Genomic DNA, 21,960 nt, shown 5'->3' with positions numbered 1-21,960 from the left:
GTCTATCGACGATAACTGTTGTGTTTATTGGTCAATTGACTATGATTGTTGTGCTTATTTGGTCTATCGACTATGATTGCTGTACTTATTTGGTTTATCCACTATGTCCGATGTGCTTGTTTAGTCTATCAGGTACCCTACATATCCCAACTCTAAGGCGGCTACTAACCTAATTAGTCACTTTTCAGTCAAAAAGCTCACTCAGGCCAAGACATGCTTGAGACATTTCATTTTAACCAATATATTAGTTATCTCGTAGTCTTTGCCAATTTTTAAAAAACGAGGACGGCAAAAAATGTACTTAACACTTTGAGAACAGTAAATGTTACATGAGGATAACAACAAGGACTACAATAGCATCAATACCACGTAACCTGGACTCGGACTCTTGTTACTTTGTGTTATACAATAGCATCAATACCACGTAACTTGGACTCGGACTCTTGTTACTTTGTGTTCGAGCTTGTTCAATTTTGCACATTTGACTCCCATGGACTATAACTCCCATCATTCGACTATCACGATGTTTTAATAACAATCTTAAATGTAATAGTTCATAATGTTTAATAACAATTGACATTTATTTTTATAAAAGAAAATGAATTAAAAGGAAATCAAATTAATTTTTTTTTATATGGTTGTGGTCGTGTTGAGTTATATATGTTTTAGTAGATAATTATTTTACATTTTATTTAAGAAATTGTTCAAATTTATGGCTCATTTAAAAAAAAAACAAATAATGTTAAAAAATAAATATGTTGGATGAAGAGGTAAAAAGTTAAATAAAAAGTTACGGATAAAATCATCCATAATTTACCGTACGTAAAAACTTGGGAACGTGGGACCACGTTCTACAGAGGTTTTGAAACAAACGGCGGATCACAGCGGTAGATTCTAGGGTTTATATGGACGGTCAGGATTCGATCCCACTGTGGAAAACTGGATAGGATTTTATTATTAGTCCGTACACAAGACAATAACGTTTTCCTCTTGCTTCCTTGATCGTTCATCTGCCATAATCTGTCGTTTCATCTCAATTTCTTTCCCTCACCGTCGTCGGGAATTATCGAGAAATCTCTCCGGGAAGTCGATTCCATAGATCTCGGCAACTACGCCCACGGACATGGCGGCTGCAGCTACAACAAGCGTTGTGCCGCCGAATCGGCGGCGAGCGATTACCGCGCCGGAAGATAAGTTGGAATTCGAGACGACGGAGGGGGTTGAGCCGATCTTGAGTTTCGATCAGATGGGTATTAAGGATGATCTTCTCCGTGGAATATATGCATATGGTTTTGAAAAACCCTCGGCCATTCAGCAAAGAGCCGTGAGGCCTATTATCGATGGTCGAGATGTCATTGCTCAGGCCCAATCTGGAACTGGCAAGACCTCCATGATTGCCCTTACCGTTTGCCAGATGGTTGATACCTCCAGCAGAGAGTGAGTTCCGTTTACGATGGAATATTCAATGTTCCACTTTTCTCTCCCTCTTTCTTTCTCTCTATTTTGTTTATTGCGTGCTTAAAATCTATGGTCGTTGTTTAGTTACTTGGCTAAAAATTCCAACTTGAAAGACAAAGATTGTTCGGATGTCAGTTGGTTCTCTCCACAAGAAGTTATGGCCTCGAGTTGACATTTTGGAAATTTTGCAAGGAAGCCAAATTTAATAAAACCTCTCAAAAACAACGATACATTCGTTTTTTTTTTCCCTAAAAGTTTGGAACATCTGATACTAATGTAATACGATCTTTTAGACTTCAAATTCATATGGTAATTATGCATCTTAATTCCAATCAGGGTGCAGGCCTTGATCTTGTCCCCTACGAGAGAATTGGCAACTCAGACAGAGAAGGTTATATTGGCAATTGGCGACTACATTAATATACAAGCACACGCATGTATTGGAGGCAAAAGTGTGGGTGAAGATATCAGAAAGCTTGAGTTTGGAGTTCAGGTTGTGTCAGGAACTCCTGGAAGAGTCTGTGACATGATCAAGAGAAGAACATTGCGTACTAGAGCCATTAAGTTGTTAGTTCTGGTAAGTTTGGGTGCCCTTCAATTTGTTTCTTGTTACCAGTTTTCTACGTTATTATTTCATTTTCTAATATTTTCTCTTTCAGGATGAATCTGATGAGATGCTGAGCAGAGGGTTTAAAGACCAAATTTATGATGTATACCGATATCTCCCACCAGAACTTCAGGTTCTTCCTCTCTCCTTCCCTTCCCCACATTGTGTAAATGATTGTGCCCATGGGAGGCCAAGAGGCTAAGTAAATGAAATGCAGATCCGTCCTGGAGTTGGTTGCTTTGCGCTACTTTAACATGTTCAATGTGAAAAATAGTACTTAGTAAATGTGTTTTTCACAGCAAGACGAAAATTTTGTATGTACAATAATATTTTTTCTGCAATAATGCATGAAGTCGATGTATTATTTTGTAAAGGAAGAAATAGCGGGGTTGTTTTATCAGGAATGCTTTATCGAGTAATAACAGGACTGTTTAATTGAATGGGTTTTTATAGTTTCTCTTTAGTCTTTGAAGTGACAGATACCTGATCTCATCTAACTTTGTTTTAGTTTGTATTTTTGCTTGCATTTGTTTTCTTCACGTGCTAGTTTGTAAATGATGTGGTATTACTAACATGTTCCTGTACATATGGTTTTTATAAATTTTATTGTGTGCAACCTCATGCACTCTTTATGTGTATGGTTATGGGCAACCAGTGCCTTTCACCTTTTTTATGTAGTTTTCTATTTTCTGCCTGTCTCTAGAACCAGATCTGTTGGTTAATCCAATGAATTTTCCCCCCTCAATTTTAATTGTAGGTTGTCTTGATTTCTGCTACTCTTCCTCATGAAATCCTGGAGATGACGAATAAGTTTATGACAGATCCTGTGAGGATCCTTGTGAAGCGTGATGAGTTAACTTTGGAGGTTTGTAATATTTTTGTTTCTAGACGAATAAATACCCTTTGGATATAAATCACACCCTGATGCATACTTTTAATTTGACAGGGTATTAAGCAATTCTTCGTTGCAGTTGAGAGGGAAGAATGGAAATTTGACACCTTATGTGATCTTTATGACACCTTGACTATCACCCAAGCCGTAATCTTCTGTAACACCAAGCGTAAGGTAATGTGATCGACAATTGTGCTTTAGATCTCCTAAAATGATCTTCTTTAGATCTTGTCAGACTCACCCTGAAACAGCAAATGTTCTAATTTTGGCCCTTTTGTATATGTTTGCCTTTTTGCATGATTTTTAATATGCCATGATATCTTCTGCTTCCAGGTTGAATGGCTGACTGAGAAGATGCGCAGCAATAATTTCACAGTTTCACATATGCATGGAGACATGCCTCAAAAGGAAAGAGATGCAATTATGGGGGAGTTTCGATCGGGAACGACCCGTGTCCTAATCACTACTGATGTTTGGGCCCGAGGGCTTGATGTTCAGCAGGCAAGTTGTTGATTCTTTATTTTATTGATTTTTTTGTCAATGCACCTTACAAGTTAAAGTAACTCTAAATTTCAACCTGGTAATGGTTCAAGTTCGAATGGATAACTGATTAATGATCTGATCAAGTAATACATTTGCTCCATGTTTTAACTTCTTTTAATGTTGAGTTGAGTTGTCTCTATAACGTCAGTAAAATTATTGTAAGTGTAATAGAGATTATATCTACATAATGATTTTTGGGTATCTTGTGGATCATATGCGTCAGTTCAATGGTCTTGTAGTTGATGAACATATAGTTAGTTTCAGTTGACTACTTGGATATTTTGTGGATTATATGCATCAGCTATAGGTTATGAAGAGTGTGTAAAATCTAAGGTTTAGAAAGTTTGTGGAAAAATGGCCACGGTGATCTTTCTCCATGCTTGGAGAATCACTGGTTAGTTCTTTTCCATTCTCTAGGAAGCATATTAGAAAAATATCTCTGCATGATTAGATATAGAGAGAAGATTGGGTATTGAATTTGGTAAGGACAAAAAATATACTTTTTCCTATTTTATGTTAATGAATTGGTGATCCCCTAATCTCTGTAAATGTCCGACTATTTTAACAACCACACATCGTTAATATGTTCGTGTTTATTTTTCATTCGTCATCTGACTGTGGCAAGTATCCGGTGAAATCTAGAAACTCTTATGTTTGTTTGCTTCAACTTCTGTCAGGTATCACTAGTGATAAATTATGACCTTCCAAACAATCGAGAACTTTACATTCACAGGATAGGAAGGTCTGGTCGGTTTGGGCGCAAGGTATGATACTCTGTTCTGTATTTCAGTTGATTTCCTAGTATGCACTTAAAGTGAACATAATGGAGTGTGATTAAAACTAGAATGGAGAACTGGCTCTGCTTCTGAATGGCGTTTAATGTTCATGTTATTTCTGTTAAAACTTTTAACGTGAATCTATGGCTTAACGCAGGGTGTTGCTATCAACTTCGTGAAAAGTGATGACATCAAGATCCTGAGAGATATTGAACAGTACTACAGTACCCAGATTGATGAGATGCCCATGAACGTTGCTGATTTGATTTAGCACTGCTTGATAATATTGTGTGCTGTGTGGAAGATTTGTGTTAATATGCTCGCACATGAGGTTTTGTGTCCTTTTAAGTGCCTCTTTATTGATGATATTTAGCATAGGAAGAAGTTTTCACAGCAACCTTTTTCTGAGTGGCTTGGAGTGTTCATAAGTTGTATAATACCCCTGCGGTTGTTTTTCATTTTTTCAAGGGAAAGGAACTCAGATTATATCTTTGATCGACTTGAAATATATAATATATTCTGAGATTAGTTGTGTTGCGATTCCTATGTGTACAGTTTCCTCAGTTTCATCAATATTCTTGAGCTCACTTAGAACAGTAGAGAAGGTTGAAACAAATGTTGTTGGAATACATGAGAAGTACAAAAAGAACACTTCTGACATACATGTTCAAACAATATGTTTCACGTATATGTATATGTGTATATGTATATATAATAATCATCGTACAACGATGACATTTAGTATCAAAACAAAGAACGCACTTGTATACTACACCCATGATTCTGGCATCAGTATTTGAAAGGTTGCCAACAAAAATGATACATATGATAACATGCATAATGGGGATCCTAAATGCTAAGCTTTTACAAAACTGTATTGATGTGAAGTGCTTTTAGCAGAGATGTGGCCATTTGTTTCACCAATACCTGACCACCAGACCGTTGTCCATCTCTGCGTTCCTCAATCAAATTCTGAAGTTTATGAGGTAAATCATTTTCCACAATCAATTGCTTTGGTCGTGGATGATGCTCATACACAGCCTGCCAGACGAACATTGGACATTCAGAACTCGAATCAAGCATAAGATTATCATCGACAGATATTCGATATTAATTTGTAACGGAATCCTTAGAAAGGCACATCAAATGTTCAGTCTGGACACGAAGATCTCTTACCTTGATCAGTTTGAGTAGATTAAGCCGAGCAATCGCATCCTGATGGTCCAGCCTTGCTATAAGCAATGGGGTCAATCCATTGACAGCCAGTGTTGTATTGATTCGGGAAGATTTTCTGCAATTAGAAGTACATGTTCAGCTAATATTCAAGGGGCTGGGATGATTTTATATGGTTGGATGCATGAGAGAAGTAAAAAACTATGCTTTTAACTCTAAAGAAGTTATTTACGGCCGCTACATTATATTGGTATCATTATCTATCAGAAATGAATTTTTTAGCATTTGACTCCATACTTTAAGAAATAGCCCAAAAAATCAAGAGAACGCTTGAATAATTAGTTTGAACGGGGAAGAATGGAGAATGCTAGGGTCATAAGATTAATAAGAAAACTTGAGAAGCTAAGAGATGACAAAGAAAGAAAAACAGAACAAACTCTCAGACAGGACATTTGAATGTGGGGTATAATTAACCAGATAGATAAAGGCACATACGTGATGATTTTCAAGAACGGCTCCAATATATGCACAAAATGTTGTTCCGGACAGCACTGGAAAAACTTCACCAATTTTTTAATTGCTTCCTTCTTCAGCAAAGCCTGTTCAACTTTTCGGTTGTCATTGTCATGAGCTAAGCACACAGCAATAGAATCCAATGCCGTGACAGACCAAATCTCATCCTCAAGTAGGCTTAAATATACATCTAAGCCACCGTGGGCTCTTAACTGCTCCCTAGAATTACGAGATGCATGGGCCATATCGCACAGTAGAGGCAATGCATCTTTTTTAAGAGGAGAGTCTGACATAATAAAATGCATCAAGTGTGGAATAATTCCATTTTCAATTGCACATTCTTGCCTCCTCTTATTTATCTTGCACAAATTGAATAGTGTGCTGAGGACCTACAGAGAATACAAGTAAGGTAGTAAAACCAGACACAGAAGAATACAAAATGCAGCACGAAACTTATACAAACTAAGAGTTGTAAGTTAAAATAACACAAGTATGTGTTCTTGAAGAAAATGTTGTCATGAACTGGCAGGGGAAACAATAAACAAAAGGTTTTCTGTCTGGTTTTAGTTAATAAGTACCTAAAAAATTGCTCATTTCAGATGTATGTCATGAATATGATCTTATTTGAGGTTATATAGTTTCGTCATACTGTTCATTCTTTGAAATTTTTTCTTATCTAGAAAAAAAAAAAATGCATTAATACAACGTAGATTATCTAAACAATGAGGGAAAAATAAGCACACCTCAGTATGTATTTGCGATACTAGAGACCCTTCTTTGAGTTCAAGGTTTGGAATCAAATATTTAATTGCATCTGCTCGCTGAAGATTTTCTAAGCAGTTTGGATCTGTTGATAGATGATTTATACACTTCAATATCTACGTCATGAAAAATAAATGGGAACACAGTTAGTAGAAAGGAGAAACGAACTGGTTCAAAATAGCCAGACCAATGAATGAATACAAAGATGCATTCTCACGTACCTTCAAGAGAATTGAGGGCTCTACCCTATTGAACATCTGGAAAAGGCGATTGAGCAAGCTATGGCTGCACATATATGACTTCACAGTTGTATCTGCCTGAGCAAACTCAAGCAGAAGATCAGACACCTTCGCTAGGTATTCCCTTGCAACATCAGCGTTCATAGTTGAAACCATGTGCGAGAGAAGTCCAGAGGATGTTGAACTCCCCGGTATAGCATTTAATACGCCCGAACCTGAAAGCACCCCAGATGCTGTCTGTGAAGCAATTCCAGATGTGGATGGAGCTCCCTCATTGGACACCAGGGGTTCTACCTTCTTTCCCACCGTTTTAAGGGAAACCTTAGAAGTGGGGTCAAGATTTCCATTTTCTTTTCCACGTTGAGAAACCTCTGGGGATGAAAATTTTAAATTAGGTTCTTTGAAAGATATTCTCAAGCTTCTTAAAATATTATCTCGAGAATGGAAATGTGCAGCACCAAGATTGATCAAAGTTAAATTCCAATACCTAAGAGTTGTCTAAGAAAGCTTCAAAATATTTATTAATCACTAGCCCTATAACATTTTATTGGTCCTCATGACCGTTTAACTTTCAGAGAGCATACAAGAAAAAACTCCCCACAAATTGTTAAGATGCCCAAGTAGGCTTGTCCCTAGTCTGTCCCTAGTCTTTGTAGTTCACCTAAGTTTAATCTCTATATCTATGGGTAATAGGAAATCCAATAATAAGGTAGTTTGAAAATACCCCTCTATTATACACATAATTGATTGTTAGAAGGAAGAAAAAAGACAGGTTCACAAACAGAGATACTCACCAGCGAATTCTGCCATTAAGAAATCAAGCTCCCCATTCATCTTCTTTTCATTTGATGCATGCAATAGAGGCATTATAGTTTCATGTCTCTCCAATCCAGAAAGGTGGTGCATGTACTCAAGCTGACCAGACAAGTGTCGAGAAGGGGGTTCTTTGTCCAATAGACTTAGAAGGGGCCGAACTTGCTCTTGCGGCGTAACCATCGAGGCTGTAGGAAATCCATTAGATGCAGGTTCCAGAAATTTTGGAGGTCTATCTGTGGAAGTCCTGTTTGAATTGACCATCTGCTCAATTCTCCATCTATCTACATTTTCATGTTCTTTAGAAACAAAGCCCGACGGTTCCTTGGTTGCTAAATTTACAACTTTTTCTAAAGATGCTAGCTCCGGTGATTTAGAAGTCCCCAACGCTTCATTTGTGGCATTGCTAGACAGCCTACCAGCATCTGTGGAAAAGTGTCGGTGATCAGATTGATTCGCATCTGATCTTTGAGAATGTGAAGATGAAGCCCTTGAAGGTTCTGGTGTTCCAGCAGACAGGTGAGGATCAACTATTCCATGCCTGACCTTCAAAAGATCAGGCTGATCAGGCACAGGAAATGAGGCCTCATACTGACTGAATATACAGTGGCTAGAATCTAGTTGACCTGATCGTGACCGTTGAAAACCATCAAATGGATTTCCAGCCCCCACTGTTATAGAAGCTAAGCGAGTTGCCTCATTTAAGCTGTAGAGGGTGTTAATAAGCCTAAGCAGAATTCCACTTTTTGCTGATATACGACAGAAACTATTTCGAAGAGTGGAACGCTGGAGCTTAAAGATCTGCCACATTCCATCAATAGCTAGGTGAACCATTTCCCTGAAAAAACAATATTTACGAGTTTGAAACGGTATTTAACGAAAAACCAAATAAAGGATCAGCACACACATCAGATGAAAATGGATTTTTTAATCCAAAAAACCAACAAAGCTAAAATACTAAATGAGCAATTGATAAAAGAATAAACATCAAAACTGAAACTGAACCAACGGTGAATAATGCAAATATGCGTAGTAGATCTCAATTGTTTCAATTTTAACTCAGTAACTCACGAAAATATTATCGTAGCACCATAAGGATTTAGAATGAAACACTTCACTGTTAAGACTAATTGGATAAATATCAGCTCCAGATAAGCATTTTTATTTTATGTTATGGGTTTGACTTCTTTATCCTAAGTTCGATTTTCATCTCATGGAAGTAAGTACTTATTTCGCAGCGAAAGTATCAAGGTTGAACATTAATATGCATAGATTATGTAAAACTCTTCTCCATTTTTAATTTATTGTATTAAGCTCTCAAATACATCAACACCCAAAACTGCCAAAAAACCCCAACCACTCGTGAGACCCGGCCTATGCCTATAATTAATTTTTTTTCTTTGAGAAGGTATATGCCTATAATTACTATAAATGCTCCACTGTTGCAAAATGATATTTACATACCTGTACTTTGCATAATCAGCCTCTAAAAAGCTTACTAATACAGGTATTCCACGGCATGCAACGAACATTTGCAGTGTCAAAGAGCTGAATTTTTTTTAACAAAGCCATAGTGAGAGGAGATTTCTTTTCCAAGAAACAAATCCTTGCAGGATCATTATGATACAACGAAGTTGAAACTTCAAACCTTGATTGACAAAGCTGCTGAAAGAAATAAGCTGCTTCCATACGAACTTCTCGGGGCCGGTCAGGAACCGCAAATCCCATTACCAGAGGAATCTGATAGTTACATATTAAAATGACCAATATTGAAGTTCATTCACTACTCCAAAAGATAAATCAGAGGCGGGAGGAATAGACTAATAAACTACTTGGGAGGCTAAATGATACATCTGATTATGATAGATCATAGTGTGATACATCTTGAAGAAAACAATACGAAAATTTACAGATTTTTTTTTATTTACTTTAATGAACTAAAAAATGAATATAGCACCCCTACTCGGTTAATTACAAGAAAACCCTATCAACAACTAATCTATTTTACATACAATAGAAACAGTGAGTACAATAAAAAAACTAACAATCGCCATCAGATAGGCAGCCACATATTCTTGATCCAAGAATAGAAACTTCATTCTTAACAGAATATTCAAGCGCACACAAATTGAACTACCTAACTCCAGCACTCAAGCTATATTAAGCATTCAAGTTCAAAATAGATATACGTAAAGTTGCAAAAAGGAACATAAATGCAAAAACAATTTTAAACCAATTGAAGAAATTAGTAGTTTAGTTTACCTGATGAACAATGCAAGATGGAAACATTATTCAATAGTTACTTACTAGACCAACAAGACAAGCATTTTCTTGGAAGTCATCGTTATCCTTAACTATCTGATTTATAAGCTGGAGCACTGAACATGTAATCTGTAACACCGGGAAATAGGCAAGTTCTATAAAGTGGGAATAAGACAACAAAAAACCAATGAGATAAATATGGTAAATATAAAAAACATACACGAGTTTTAGGAACTTCAAGCAACTCCGTCAATGGGAGTAGACCATGCTGTGTAACATAAACAATTTTCTGCTCAGGTCTATGATGGAAGATGGCAATCAATTTGTGACAGGCAGATACAATTACGTCTTCAGGTTCATCAGGTCTCAACGACCCAACTAATCTGCCGAATTCAACAGCCTTCCAACAGACAAAAAGAAAGATAAGAACCGGAATATAATAATTCCATTCAGGTTCACATTAAAAAAAATTAGAACAACACTTGGCTGCATATCAGTGTATAGGCATCTTCCTATACACCACCTTTGATAACTAAGAGAGAAAAATGTGGAAAATGAAAAATTAGAACTTTTACTCTCTCTTTTAGTTGTAAAATCTTTAATAGTGGTGTGTAGAAATTCCTATACACCCGTATGCAACCAAGTATTTTCCAAAATATTATACAAGATATGCACTTACTTTCATTAGGAATAAACATAGTCATACAAAAAGGAGAAAAAAAAAAAAAAAAGATAACTGAAAGGTGAATTTTAAGATTACATTCATAAGATTAATAAAGTACTAGAGTCGAAAGAACTGAGTACCGGCAAAGGATAAAGGTTTTCTCCGGGCAACTTCTCATCAAAAACCTGATTAAAAGAATCACGAGGCTATCAGTTGTGGAGGAAATTAAGAGTATTGAAATACAAACTATACTAGTATACGACATACATACCAAACCATCAATATCAACATCATCATTTAAAACACCCATTACTAGTCGAAGCAGGTCATCGCCACCATTTACTTGTCCCATTTCATTTTCCATTTGTTTCTGAGCAATCGTAGCCCTCAACTTTGTGGCCAGGTCATTTTTCCCAACATTATTTACTGGCACATTACCTATGTTTGATTGTGGGGTAGATAATGATGTTGATGCTTCAGCAGATCGATCAGCGGGGAGCTTATCTAAAGGTTGAAATAAATCATCCAAGGAAGCATCTCCAGGAGTGTCGCTAAATTTACTCAGCTCATTTCCTCCCGAAGCAATTGACATCTTTGAAACCTTCAAAAAATGATAATTGCACCAATCCATAAGTTCCTTTAGGGGGGTTGCAAAAGTAATTTAGATCTCAAAATTCATAAATGACAGATTCTAATCTAGAACCAACCAAAATTCAAATTAATCACAAAAATTCAGTTCTAGAGAAGCATATGATAAAAGGGAAGTACAGCATATGGACCAGGGTTTGAGGAAACCCCGCCCGCAAAATTACCAAAAAAAAGAAGAATTCAGCAAACCAAACCTATCTAAAAAATCCTTGGATTTCTCTCTATCCATATAAACCCAAGAAGAGCTCGAATGGAGCAATTCCAAAGAACCTTTTCTATGCCTTAAAAACCATGCTTGCAGGAATTTCTAAAAGCCAAAGGAATACAGAAAGAGCTATATCTCCTATATTATGACTCAAACCCTAAAGTTGACATATTTGACGCATAAATAGGAATATGAAGAGGGCAGGACACATGCTCTTCCTATAATCAATAATATAGTAGATTCAGCAAACTGCATATCTACCTTGAGATATCAAGAAAGTAAAAATATAAAGGGAGAAAAAACCTAAAAGAAAAGAAACGAAGTCAACCAAACGGGATGTTATTATCTGAGATAGCTATATTATGCGACAGTGGTTAGAAAAGAAACCATTACTAGCAAGAGGTTGAAAATAGGAAGTGGCCGCGGTGGAATTACAGAAATAATTTTCAGATAGAACTGGGTATCTCATAATAAAACAGGCAAAAGTAACTTGAACAACGGATCATGAAGAAATGTTCAAGTAACATAGATGCAAATTATCTTTTTATGACTAACAAAAGTAAGAAATCAACAACGACACCTTTTGAAAACAATTATCATGACCTTCAGGTCCAAAACCAAACGAGCTATTTCCAGATGTTGTAGAAGTTTCTTTCTCTCCATGTTTCCTAGACGCAACTTTTCTTAGTTCTGCCGATGGCACTCCTCCATTCATTATCACTTCATCATGGGCTCTACCATGAGATTCATGAGACTCAGTCGGCTCAGAGGTTGCAAGTCTGCCTGAACCAGTTAGAAGAGATAAATTATCACGAATAGATAAGGTTGGAACTTGATCCAATGGAGTATCTTCTTCTATGCCTTCTCCTTCCTCATCAAAATGGCCTGAAGCAAAATGTTTTTGGGACTTGCTCGTATCAGTGGCAACATCTGATGCCAACTCCTTCCTTGAATCCTGTAATAATGACAACCCAACTTACCCTAGAGATGCAAAAGTTCAAAAGCAACTTTGAAGAAGAAATAGTTGTTGAATTCATAAACAAAGTAACTCTTGAATCACAACTCTCACAGCTTTAAAATCAGAACCAGCAATTTCATTTTTCTCCGCTGAAGGACTTTCACAAGAGTTTTGATCGTCTCCATTAGAAATTTCTGCTCCTGGTGATCCATCTAGTTGAGTGTTTCTGTCATAAGGAATACTAATCAAATTTTGAATAGCCACAGAGTGAAGAATACATTATCTTTTTCTGCATAAATTTTATGCAAAACAGATCTCTGAAGATTAATTCTAGTGTGAAACTTGTAAGTCAAGATCTTGTCTCAAAATACGCAAATCTGGATTGGGGATGTCATACCTGGCTCTCCCAGGGATGTGGCCTATGACCTAGCCTAAATGCCATACACACGCACACACAAATACAAAAAAGGCAAAAGAAAATTTATGGGACATGAGGGCACAAAAATGGAATGAAAATCGAGCATCTGAATGTTTTAAAAGTCTAGTTTATTTCAAACTAAAACTATTACTATTAGTTTCTGACTCAATATACCCAATAAATTGATAACAGAAGTTGTCTTTCATTTCCTAAAATTTTAAATTATATATATATTTTAAAAGCTAATTGCTACCTCAACGTGCCGCTATGACGAAGAGAAGAATGCAAAGCCCGTCGACAATTTTGTACCCAAGGATGAGAAAGCAAAGTTTTCGCATCAGGCCTTTGCCTAGCATCCTGCACAAAGATGACGTCAAATTATTCATCCACTACAAAATAGACAAACAAAGAGACGTGCTTCCTTCACATTTCAAAGAAGATACCACAGGCAAGTATAATGCCAACCCTTGAAATTAAAGTGAGAAAGTGCAACAAATCACTTGTAAAATATCCACAATTACGAAGCTTGGTAAAAATTGATAAACTTTTTAAAAAGAATGTTTTTTATTGTATATATTTGTTTAAAAAGATTCAGCTTGCTTGTCCTCAAAGGATGCTTCTTATCTGCGTTTGTCTCTGAAGGAGTCCACATGCACTGACGATTCATTCCCCCAATTACTAGTGGTGAGATTAGTGCATTTGAGTAACCCATCCCCTCAGAAGTCATCCCACCAGGATGTTTTAAAGCTGGGAGGAGAGATGCCAAACTTATTTTACAATAAAGACGAAACTTTAGTTCATAGGGATGAGCATTCATCTGGCTTTAACGAGTCATCACTATACAGAAAAATAGGAACTCATATGCGCTTTGCATATGTATTCTACGCCAGCAACACCAGGATTATCATTCAGTCCGTATGATATTGGAGTTAACTTGATTCCAACGGAAGTATTCTTTTTCTTGGGGATAAATGCTTCGCTACTTCCCTTGACCTCATTAGATGAGAAACAACATGACAAGTGGGATGCAAGCCAGTTTGTGGCATATCCGTTGGGATGCAACTTCAACTCATTTATTATTATTACTATTTTTTCTTTTCCATAAAGAACAATCCTTTAGTAAATAAAGATGAAAGTTAACGAGATGCTATCCTAAGAGGCACGGACACAGACACGGGAGACAGATACGACAACATGACAACACGACAACACGACAATTTCTAAAAAAGTAGGACACGAAAACGTTGGGGACACACATTATTTAAATCTATTTTTCAAATATGTGTATATGTTACCTTTTTTCAATACTTCAAATCCAATCGTTGATGTTTATTGTAACTTCTTTGGTTGAGGATTTCTCTCCTCCTTTTATAAACGAATGCCCCGATTAAATTGTGTCTTATGAAAAAATTATATTAAATGTGAGTCAACTATGCCATAAAAAATTAGAAAAACAATTGAGAAAAAAAAGTGGAAGCACCTGTCGCTGTACACTATCCTCTACCAAGCACAACTCTGAGTGTTTTTGAAATCGACAACTCCTTTTTTACAAAGCAGCGAGTTCCCAGCCTTTCAAGGGTCTCTTCCCCTATTTGTTTCCTTATTGTACGACGCACACAGACGCTGCTTCTTATAAAGAAATCAGACAGTTAATCTCTCTTTTTCTCCTGATTAGTACTTCCTTTCTCCCTCGGAGATATTTTGGAGCATAAAAAATGGGTTCTCTTTTTGGTTCAAGGGTTGACTGCAGGGCAAAAAAAATGATTTCATTTTTCTTTTTGTAAGCTTTCTTCTTTCAAGTTGGGGTTATTTTCAGGGTAGGGGCTGGATATATTTTTTGGGTGTTCATGTCTGTGGCCTGTCCAGAAGAATAGGCAAGTGCACATGGTGTGTCCAATATTAACAAAATAATAATAAAATAACAAGAGGTGTCGACAACGTGAGCTTGACTGCCAAAAAAGTACCCCCTATTATCCATGTATACTCCATCAAAAAAGTACCCCCTCTTATCCATGTATACTCCATCAAAAAAGTACCCCCTCTTATCCATGTATACTCCATAAAAAACAACTCCCCTTTGGGCTAAGGTAACTTAAGTGGGAGAGCCGTGTTATGGGTGACCTTATTGCACGGTTCAGAGAGCACTTGTGAGAACGAGGGGAAGAATCTACGGGGAATCCATAACATCAAATCGTGAATCAAAAAGCGTGACGATCATTCCATCTCAAAAAAGAAGGGTTCGTAATAGGAGATGAAGTAGTGACCAGGTTAGCTGAGCCAAGCAAGTACTAGAAATGGTTCACAGGCCAAGCCAAAGGACGGCGACAAGGAAGATGGCAGCCATTAAGAAGAGTTGGATTAGCCCGCTTTTCCGTAGGTATTGGACACTGATTTTCGCATGTTAAACACATACCAAATATGTGTTCAAATGTAACCATGTCCGACACGAGACAGTCACTTTCAATTTTCTGGTCATACATGCTTCTTAGATGGTATCCAAAAGCACGTGATCTTTGGTCAATTGAAAGGGATGGAATTCATAACAGTTGATATTTCACTTTCAATTTTAATAACCTCAGGTCTAAAATATAAGTTCTTTTAGTTTTGTTTCTCGAAAGTAGAGGATACTTCATATGGCTATCACATGCTTGAAGTGTATAGTAAACACCATTTGTCATACTCAATAGACAGTTGTTTTTTTGTTTTTTTTTTCAACAATAGGCGGGATGGGGGATTTGAACCTCTAACCTTTTGATGCCAGTTGAGCTATGCTCAAGTTACCGACGGTTGGAAGTTAAAAAACCCACAATATCATATTTTTAGCCTTTTCACACACCTCTAGACTTCCATAAACCCACAAATAAAATTTTAAAAGATGTATGAAGGAAAAAAACAGCCTTCTTTTTTTTGTTCGGAGGCAGAAAAAATTGTGAAGAATCACCAGAAAGCAGATGTTCAAGCATGTAACTTAATTCATTCAATCATAGAAATCCTGGCAAACCTTCTTAAAGCACTGCCGTAAAAAATCAGTGATGTCTGGTGATAGGCTATCCGGAATTGGAGGATGCTTGTCCTGAATATTGGTGAATAGTACAATGACAACAGAAGGAGAAGAGTTATCAGCAAGGTCAGTGTCGAAATAAACAATTAATAAATGTTTACATCACGAACAAAAAAATAGACATGGCTTCTCAACAAACAATTCCCCACCTAGAGCTGGTTTATTTTTTAAACATCAAACAAAATTTTCATTTATAATTGAAAAGTAACAAACAAGTCAACAGCGAAGAAGATAATAATAATAATGAAAAACAAGGATAAGAAAGCTGAACTCCAAAGAACCTGACAAAAACCCTTTTCAATTTGCGTCGCACATTAAGTCTTGTAAATGAAGTCGTTTCAATAAACATCAGACAAAAGAATATAACAGGTTACTATCTTTTTCCTTTTTTGGGGGGGAGGGGTGAGGGGTGCCTTGACATTCATGCCAACATCCTCCTGAAAGGAATCTGGAATCTGACAGGTGATGAAATCCACGAATGGACTAGATTTCAACTTGAAATTAGCTCTCTTGTTTTCTTTTGGTAAGAAAATGAAATTTCATTGAACAATAGAAGAATACAATAGCATATAAACAAGTTGTTATACCTGAACAATGCGAAAAAGAGCGGGCATAGGTTGTAGATCATAATATGGAGGTACGCATGTAAGCAATTCAATCACAGTACATCCAACACTCCAAATGTCGGAAGCAGCACAAACTCCTGACATTTCAATTACCTATAACGAAAATTACATCAAAAGGTCGCCAAGTAATTTTTTTTTTAGAAGAATCAAAGAAAAGTTGAAACAAAATCTCAAGCTCAGTCCACGAAAGCAAAGATTGAAGCTATTTAGGAACTTGTCACTATTGTGTTGGCTGTTCAAATCAAATTTCAAAATTTTCGAGCAGAGTAAAAAAACCTAAAAACTCTATATACAAAAATGAAAATGAAATCTCACCATGTAGATATCAGTTCATACCTCAGGAGCCATCCAGTAAGGTGTTCCAACAACTGAATGCGTATTAACATCAGCCTCTGTTAATTTTGTCGCAACACCAAAATCAGCAAGTTTCACAAGACCCTGAATTAAGCAAATAACCTTTCACATTTAATACAACCACAAAAGAGCATAGAAGCACAGACATGGGTCAAAACACACAACATAAATAGTGCGAATTTTAATTGGTCGGTGGGGAAGTGGTGAGTTAAGTACTAACAAATGCAAGTTAGGTTTACTAAAGAATGGATTCTAGACTCCAACGATCTTTATTTGTACTTATTTGTTTATTTGATAAGGAACAGAGTTAATCACAAAAGAGGGCATAGCCTATGGGCAGAGGGTTGAGGAACCTCTCCCCACCGAACAACTACAAGCATAGCCTCCCAACAATAAATGATAAATGAGCTAGGCTATAATTTGAAAAAAAAAAAATCCTTCCGTCTAAGACTCCCCAAAGAAGAAGTATTTTGTACATTACTACAAAAATGCTAGATAGAAGAAACACTTATCTTTGAAGACTCGTCGATTTCTGTCTCCATAATTCCCACACAAGGACTCTAGTGGTACACTCCCACAAAATTTTGCTTTACCTCTAAGACCCCAACCGGAAACCATTCACCGCTTCCAACAACTAATCCAACACCTCATTTGGTAAGCAACTGCTTAACCAAAAGCCTTGAAGCTTCCAGAAAAAGATGAACCAAGCTTTTCTAACTAATAAAGCATAACACAGACCGAGAGAGAGACTAAAATTACTAACCTTTCTTTGTAATTTGTCTCAAGTATTCAAGCTCTCCGGGGCAAACTCCATGAGAAAAACCTTCTTATGGATGTTCAACCTCCAAAGCAACTGATTGGATTTTTTTTATCTTAGGGGTAGTTTCAACAAGCTTAACAAAAGCTGAACGAGTAAAGAAACCTCCAGAATTTTCAAGATACCAATAAGCTTTATCAGTTCCATCCCCCAGCCTTATTGGGACAATCTAAGAGATAAGCCCAGGCCAACTTTCAAACTCCCTATCCATAATACCCCTAAACCAAGATCCCAATCATTTTGATCTTTGTTCCAGCAATCAGCCACAGTAGCCTCCTCCTTTTGGGAAATAAGGAATAAATCAGTAAAACATCCTTCAAAGAAGTAAATTTTCTCTTTACTTTTCAACCTGAAATGGTGAAGTTCACAAAGAAGGCAATCTTTCGCAATTTCAACCCAAGGTCTCATTTAGAAGCTCCTTTAGGAGGAAGAAACATCCAAGCCAACCATAAATACTTTCAATCACCCTCCTCCATAAGGCTTGCTCTTCTTGAACAAATCTCCACAACCATTTAAGAAGGAGGGCATTGTTCCTTTGCTTCAAAGAACCAATTTCGGGCCCCCCATATTGAAGGGGAGGAGAAGTCCAGCTCCATTTAACAAGATAATTGCACGTATTAAAAGCACCCCTTCCCAGAAATATTTTGAACAACTCTTTCCTTGCTCATTTTTAATAACCTTTTATAATACAGCTAACTAAATTCCAAATCCCTAGATACTAAATAAGAAAAATAAATCTAACTAAATCCATAGATACTAGTTAACAATACAGAAAAAGAAATCCCTACTAGGTAACAATGCAGAGAAACAGGGAAGTAACTAGTTCTTTTGTTTAATGGGATTATACAAATATTCCTTAAATTAAGGCTAAGATTTACATATACTCCTCCAATTAAGACAACTCCTTCAACAAATAGGAAGACTATTTAGAGTGGATAGTGTGAGAGTAAGTCTCCCTCCTTTTCAAAGTGGGGTATGTTTTCACTTTTCCACCTTGGTTAGAAATTTATCAATCACCGGGTCCCAAAAGCCTTTAGAATGTTATTCCCCCTAGAGGAATACCCCTCTAAGTAAGTAGGGCTTAGGTAATTATAATGTCAACAAATTTTTACTGAAAAGTGGTGTTTCTTTATCAAAAGCCAGCTTAGACGTAAAAAATAAAAAATGATGGAGGATTTGATGCACTCTTTAATGACTATTACTGGTACTTGAACTTTCTTAGTTAGTAACTCATTTAGCCGTTGGGAAATGTTTAGTTGTTTAGTTTGTTAATGCATTTATAGTTCTTCTAATTTTATGTGGTTTTGCTATTTCGTTTCTTTTTTGAGTTTGTATCAAGTATTCGTCTCTTTTCATTTCTTCAATGAAAAGTTTCATTTCTTGTTAGGAAAAAAAAGTTCTTCAACACTATATTAGTGTTTCAACTGGCTGTAATGGATTTAGTTAATCTACAATGGGGTTTTTCAATTCAGTGTAGTATGCTTCCTTCCCCCATCACGTTTCCTCTACCTTCAATTATTGAATTGACACTTAGACGCATTTCAACCATGTGGAAATAACGTATAATGCATAACTAACCTTAAACTAGCAGTCCTAGTGTGTCCTAAAGTAAATATCCAACTTAGCTGTGTCCTAAAGTAAATATCCAACTTAGCTCAATTAGTAACGAAGGTTACGGTTTATCTTCAAGCTATTTCATGGATCAGAGTATCTGGAATAATCACCCGTTTAAGAAACACTTTAACGAGCAATCTATAGCCTTTGTACACACAAAAGCAAGAAGATAGCAATTTTTTAATTAAAAAAATGTAATTAGAAAAAATTCAAAAGCCAGCCTTTTAAAAAAAAATGACTGAAGTGTAAGAATAAACTTGCCTCTTTGGTAGTCAGAATGTTCGCACCCTTTATATCGCGATGAATTACACCCTGCTCATGTAGATAAACCAAGCCTTCCAAAACCTGCTTCATAGAAGTATACCACTAATATTAGCCATGCCCCTGAAATAGTCGAATAAAGGACAATGATAGAAAACTTCAAAACCTGAGAAATATAAAGTGCAACCAATGATTCTGGAAAAGGTCCAAATTTATTTGGCTTGATAATGTTGGCAAATGATCCATTTTCCACATACCTGTAAACACCCCCCCAAAAAAAAAACTTGAGTGAAATACCCAATTAAGCCTTGACCTAGATTGGGTAAAAGAAAAATTCAAGCTTACTCACTCGAGTATTATGTGAAGGTGAGACTTTGTTTTCAGAGATCCAAGATACTTCACAATGTTTTTGTGGTTCAAATTCTACAAAAGTGGAACAGTCTCAGATAGAAATGGACACAAACTCAAAATGGAAGGAAAAAAAGAAAAGATTTCAGTGCCATGAAATCAAGTAAACCCATAGATCAGTACATCTTAAGCACAAATGCAAATAGCCTCGAAGTAATAAAAAGACCGGGTGGAAAAGGAAAAAACAAATGTAGGAAAGCATTGATAAAAATAAACACAATGTAATTTAATTTAAGCAAAATGAATACAACAAATGGAAATGGAAATCTGGTGGAGAGAAAGGTACCTTCAGTAAGTCAATCTCTTGCTGAAAATCATCATTACACCCACCAACAATTTGAGTAGCAGAGAAGGAAAAAATATCCAGTGAGAGCACTTGAATATATAATCAGGGAAAATATGCCAGAAAAGAAAATGAAGCCAAGTACCAAATTTATATAAAATTTCAACTGATGTGATAATCGAGCCACAAATTAAGAAAAAAAAAAAGTAATGATTTTCTAATAACAACTGTCATTTCTAGACTCGCCAAACTTGGTTTGTATCAAAGCATGAAAAAGAATCATATTTATAAATCAAAGAAAATGTGATACCAACTCAATGGGTTATGATTTTCAATGAACCACATGAATCCTCAAAGACATGAGAACAGTAGTAAGACTGAACTTCGACGGTTTCACTTAAGTTTCAACGTTTAGCAGCATAAGATTTTTTATTCAGGAGGATAATAAGCATTGAACAAAGAAACATGATCGAACCATGATAACGTTGAGGTCCTCTTGAGCAATATTCTCCAAGGAAACTTGTTTAATAGCAACAAAATCCCCATTCTCCAAATCCAGACCTTTGTAAACTCGCCCATATGCTCCTTTCCCGATCTCATCTCCCAGCATCTGCGCCAATAATTCACATTCAAACCTCTAACCACTGGAACATATTATGAATTTCAGATATTCTCAACATGAACAAAGTAGTAAGTCCAACCATCGATTATATATTCTGGTAATAAGAGGAAAAAAGGATACAGTTTAATTTGAACTCACGAAGCAAGATACTGAGGCAAGAAATGAGGTGAACAAAGTGTATTATAACAAATTCTAGCTCATTTAGCGACAGACTACAAAAATTCAGAATCTTTCTAGCTTCCAAGTACTTCATTTCTTGCCGATCATCTACAAAAGCCACCTGAAGGCACATACACACAACCAAACCAACAACCAATTCATAGCTACATTCCAACCTACATTACGAAGACAAAAAAGAAAAAACAATTTGGTTCATCCATCCGACTCCCAGATAACATTCCGCGCAAACAAATTCCAAACAACCAAACAAACTTCAACAAAAAACCCTATCAATTCAGAAACCCAGCCATACATATTTGTTATCAAGCGTCTTGGACTTGTGGAACGCAGTGATCGGAACTTGGCGAGACATGGTAGCCGAATCGGCCTCCGCCGGAGAAGAAAGAGGCTACAAATGGTCCATTGGGAAGTAGTGAAATTGAGAAATTGGATGGAGATGGTGAAGGGTAACAATTTTCCGATCGGAAAACGAGAAAGGAAGGAGATTCAATCAACGGAAACAAATCTCCCCGACTGGCGGCAAAATCGCAACGAAGCTGGTGAAGTGACAATAATAAATAAAATTATAATAACTGACTCAGAGCACTCCATAATATCAAAATGGATTTTTTTTTTTTTTTTTTTTACCTAATTTACCGACATTAATCATTATTCTTATCTACATAAATCTTTTTCTATTTATTTTAAAAACTGTCTATCTAGATATTATTATTTTTTTAAATAAATTATTATCCAACATTATTATTCGCGATACTGTCGATTAGACAAAATTTGATTAAATCGACATGTTTTTCTTCTTGAAT

At 36.4% G+C, this 21,960-nt stretch overlaps 2 protein-coding genes across 5 annotated transcripts; one reads left to right on the top strand and one right to left on the bottom strand.

The window, feature by feature from the left end:
* The first annotated feature begins 984 nt into the window (after positions 1–984).
* Positions 985–4,816, top strand: LOC111789191 (eukaryotic initiation factor 4A-3). Its single transcript, XM_023669879.2, has 8 exons — positions 985–1,437; positions 1,795–2,035; positions 2,118–2,198; positions 2,823–2,930; positions 3,012–3,131; positions 3,291–3,458; positions 4,178–4,264; positions 4,434–4,816. Exons 1-8 carry the CDS (start codon positions 1,124–1,126, stop codon positions 4,545–4,547), a joined length of 1,233 nt encoding a protein of 410 aa, XP_023525647.1. The 5' UTR covers positions 985–1,123; the 3' UTR covers positions 4,548–4,816.
* Positions 4,817–4,914: 98 nt separating this feature from the next.
* On the bottom strand, positions 4,915–21,748 carry LOC111789189 (MAP3K epsilon protein kinase 1). Of its 4 annotated transcripts, XM_023669872.2 has the most exons (24): positions 21,450–21,747; positions 20,831–20,965; positions 20,359–20,379; positions 20,014–20,087; positions 19,831–19,921; positions 19,665–19,748; positions 16,955–17,056; positions 16,580–16,711; positions 15,933–16,004; positions 13,185–13,288; positions 12,625–12,739; positions 12,136–12,510; positions 10,974–11,303; positions 10,843–10,887; positions 10,259–10,438; positions 10,084–10,167; positions 9,425–9,516; positions 9,241–9,324; positions 7,758–8,614; positions 6,946–7,334; positions 6,706–6,840; positions 5,945–6,351; positions 5,453–5,567; positions 4,915–5,317 (listed from the first exon to the last, which is right to left on the bottom strand). In XM_023669872.2, exons 1-24 carry the CDS (start codon positions 21,507–21,509, stop codon positions 5,141–5,143), a joined length of 4,260 nt encoding a protein of 1,419 aa, XP_023525640.2. In that variant the 5' UTR covers positions 21,510–21,747; the 3' UTR covers positions 4,915–5,140. The 4 variants fall into 4 exon arrangements, with proteins under 4 accessions (XP_023525640.2, XP_023525642.2, XP_023525643.2 ...); XM_023669874.2 differs by lacking the exon at positions 10,084–10,167 and having other exon boundaries at positions 21,450–21,748; XM_023669875.2 differs by lacking the exons at positions 19,831–19,921; positions 20,014–20,087; positions 20,359–20,379; positions 20,831–20,965; positions 21,450–21,747 and having other exon boundaries at positions 16,955–17,010; positions 19,665–19,751.
* Between the last annotated feature and the right edge of the window lie 212 nt (positions 21,749–21,960).

Source organism: Cucurbita pepo, chromosome 2 (assembly GCF_057944985.1).
Source record: "Cucurbita pepo subsp. pepo isolate OVF chromosome 2, ASM5794498v1, whole genome shotgun sequence".
In the NCBI taxonomy this organism is placed as follows: Eukaryota; Viridiplantae; Streptophyta; class Magnoliopsida; order Cucurbitales; family Cucurbitaceae; genus Cucurbita; species Cucurbita pepo.
The sequence above is the reverse complement of the archived record's forward strand: the minus strand, read 5'-3'. Positions and strand labels throughout refer to the sequence as shown.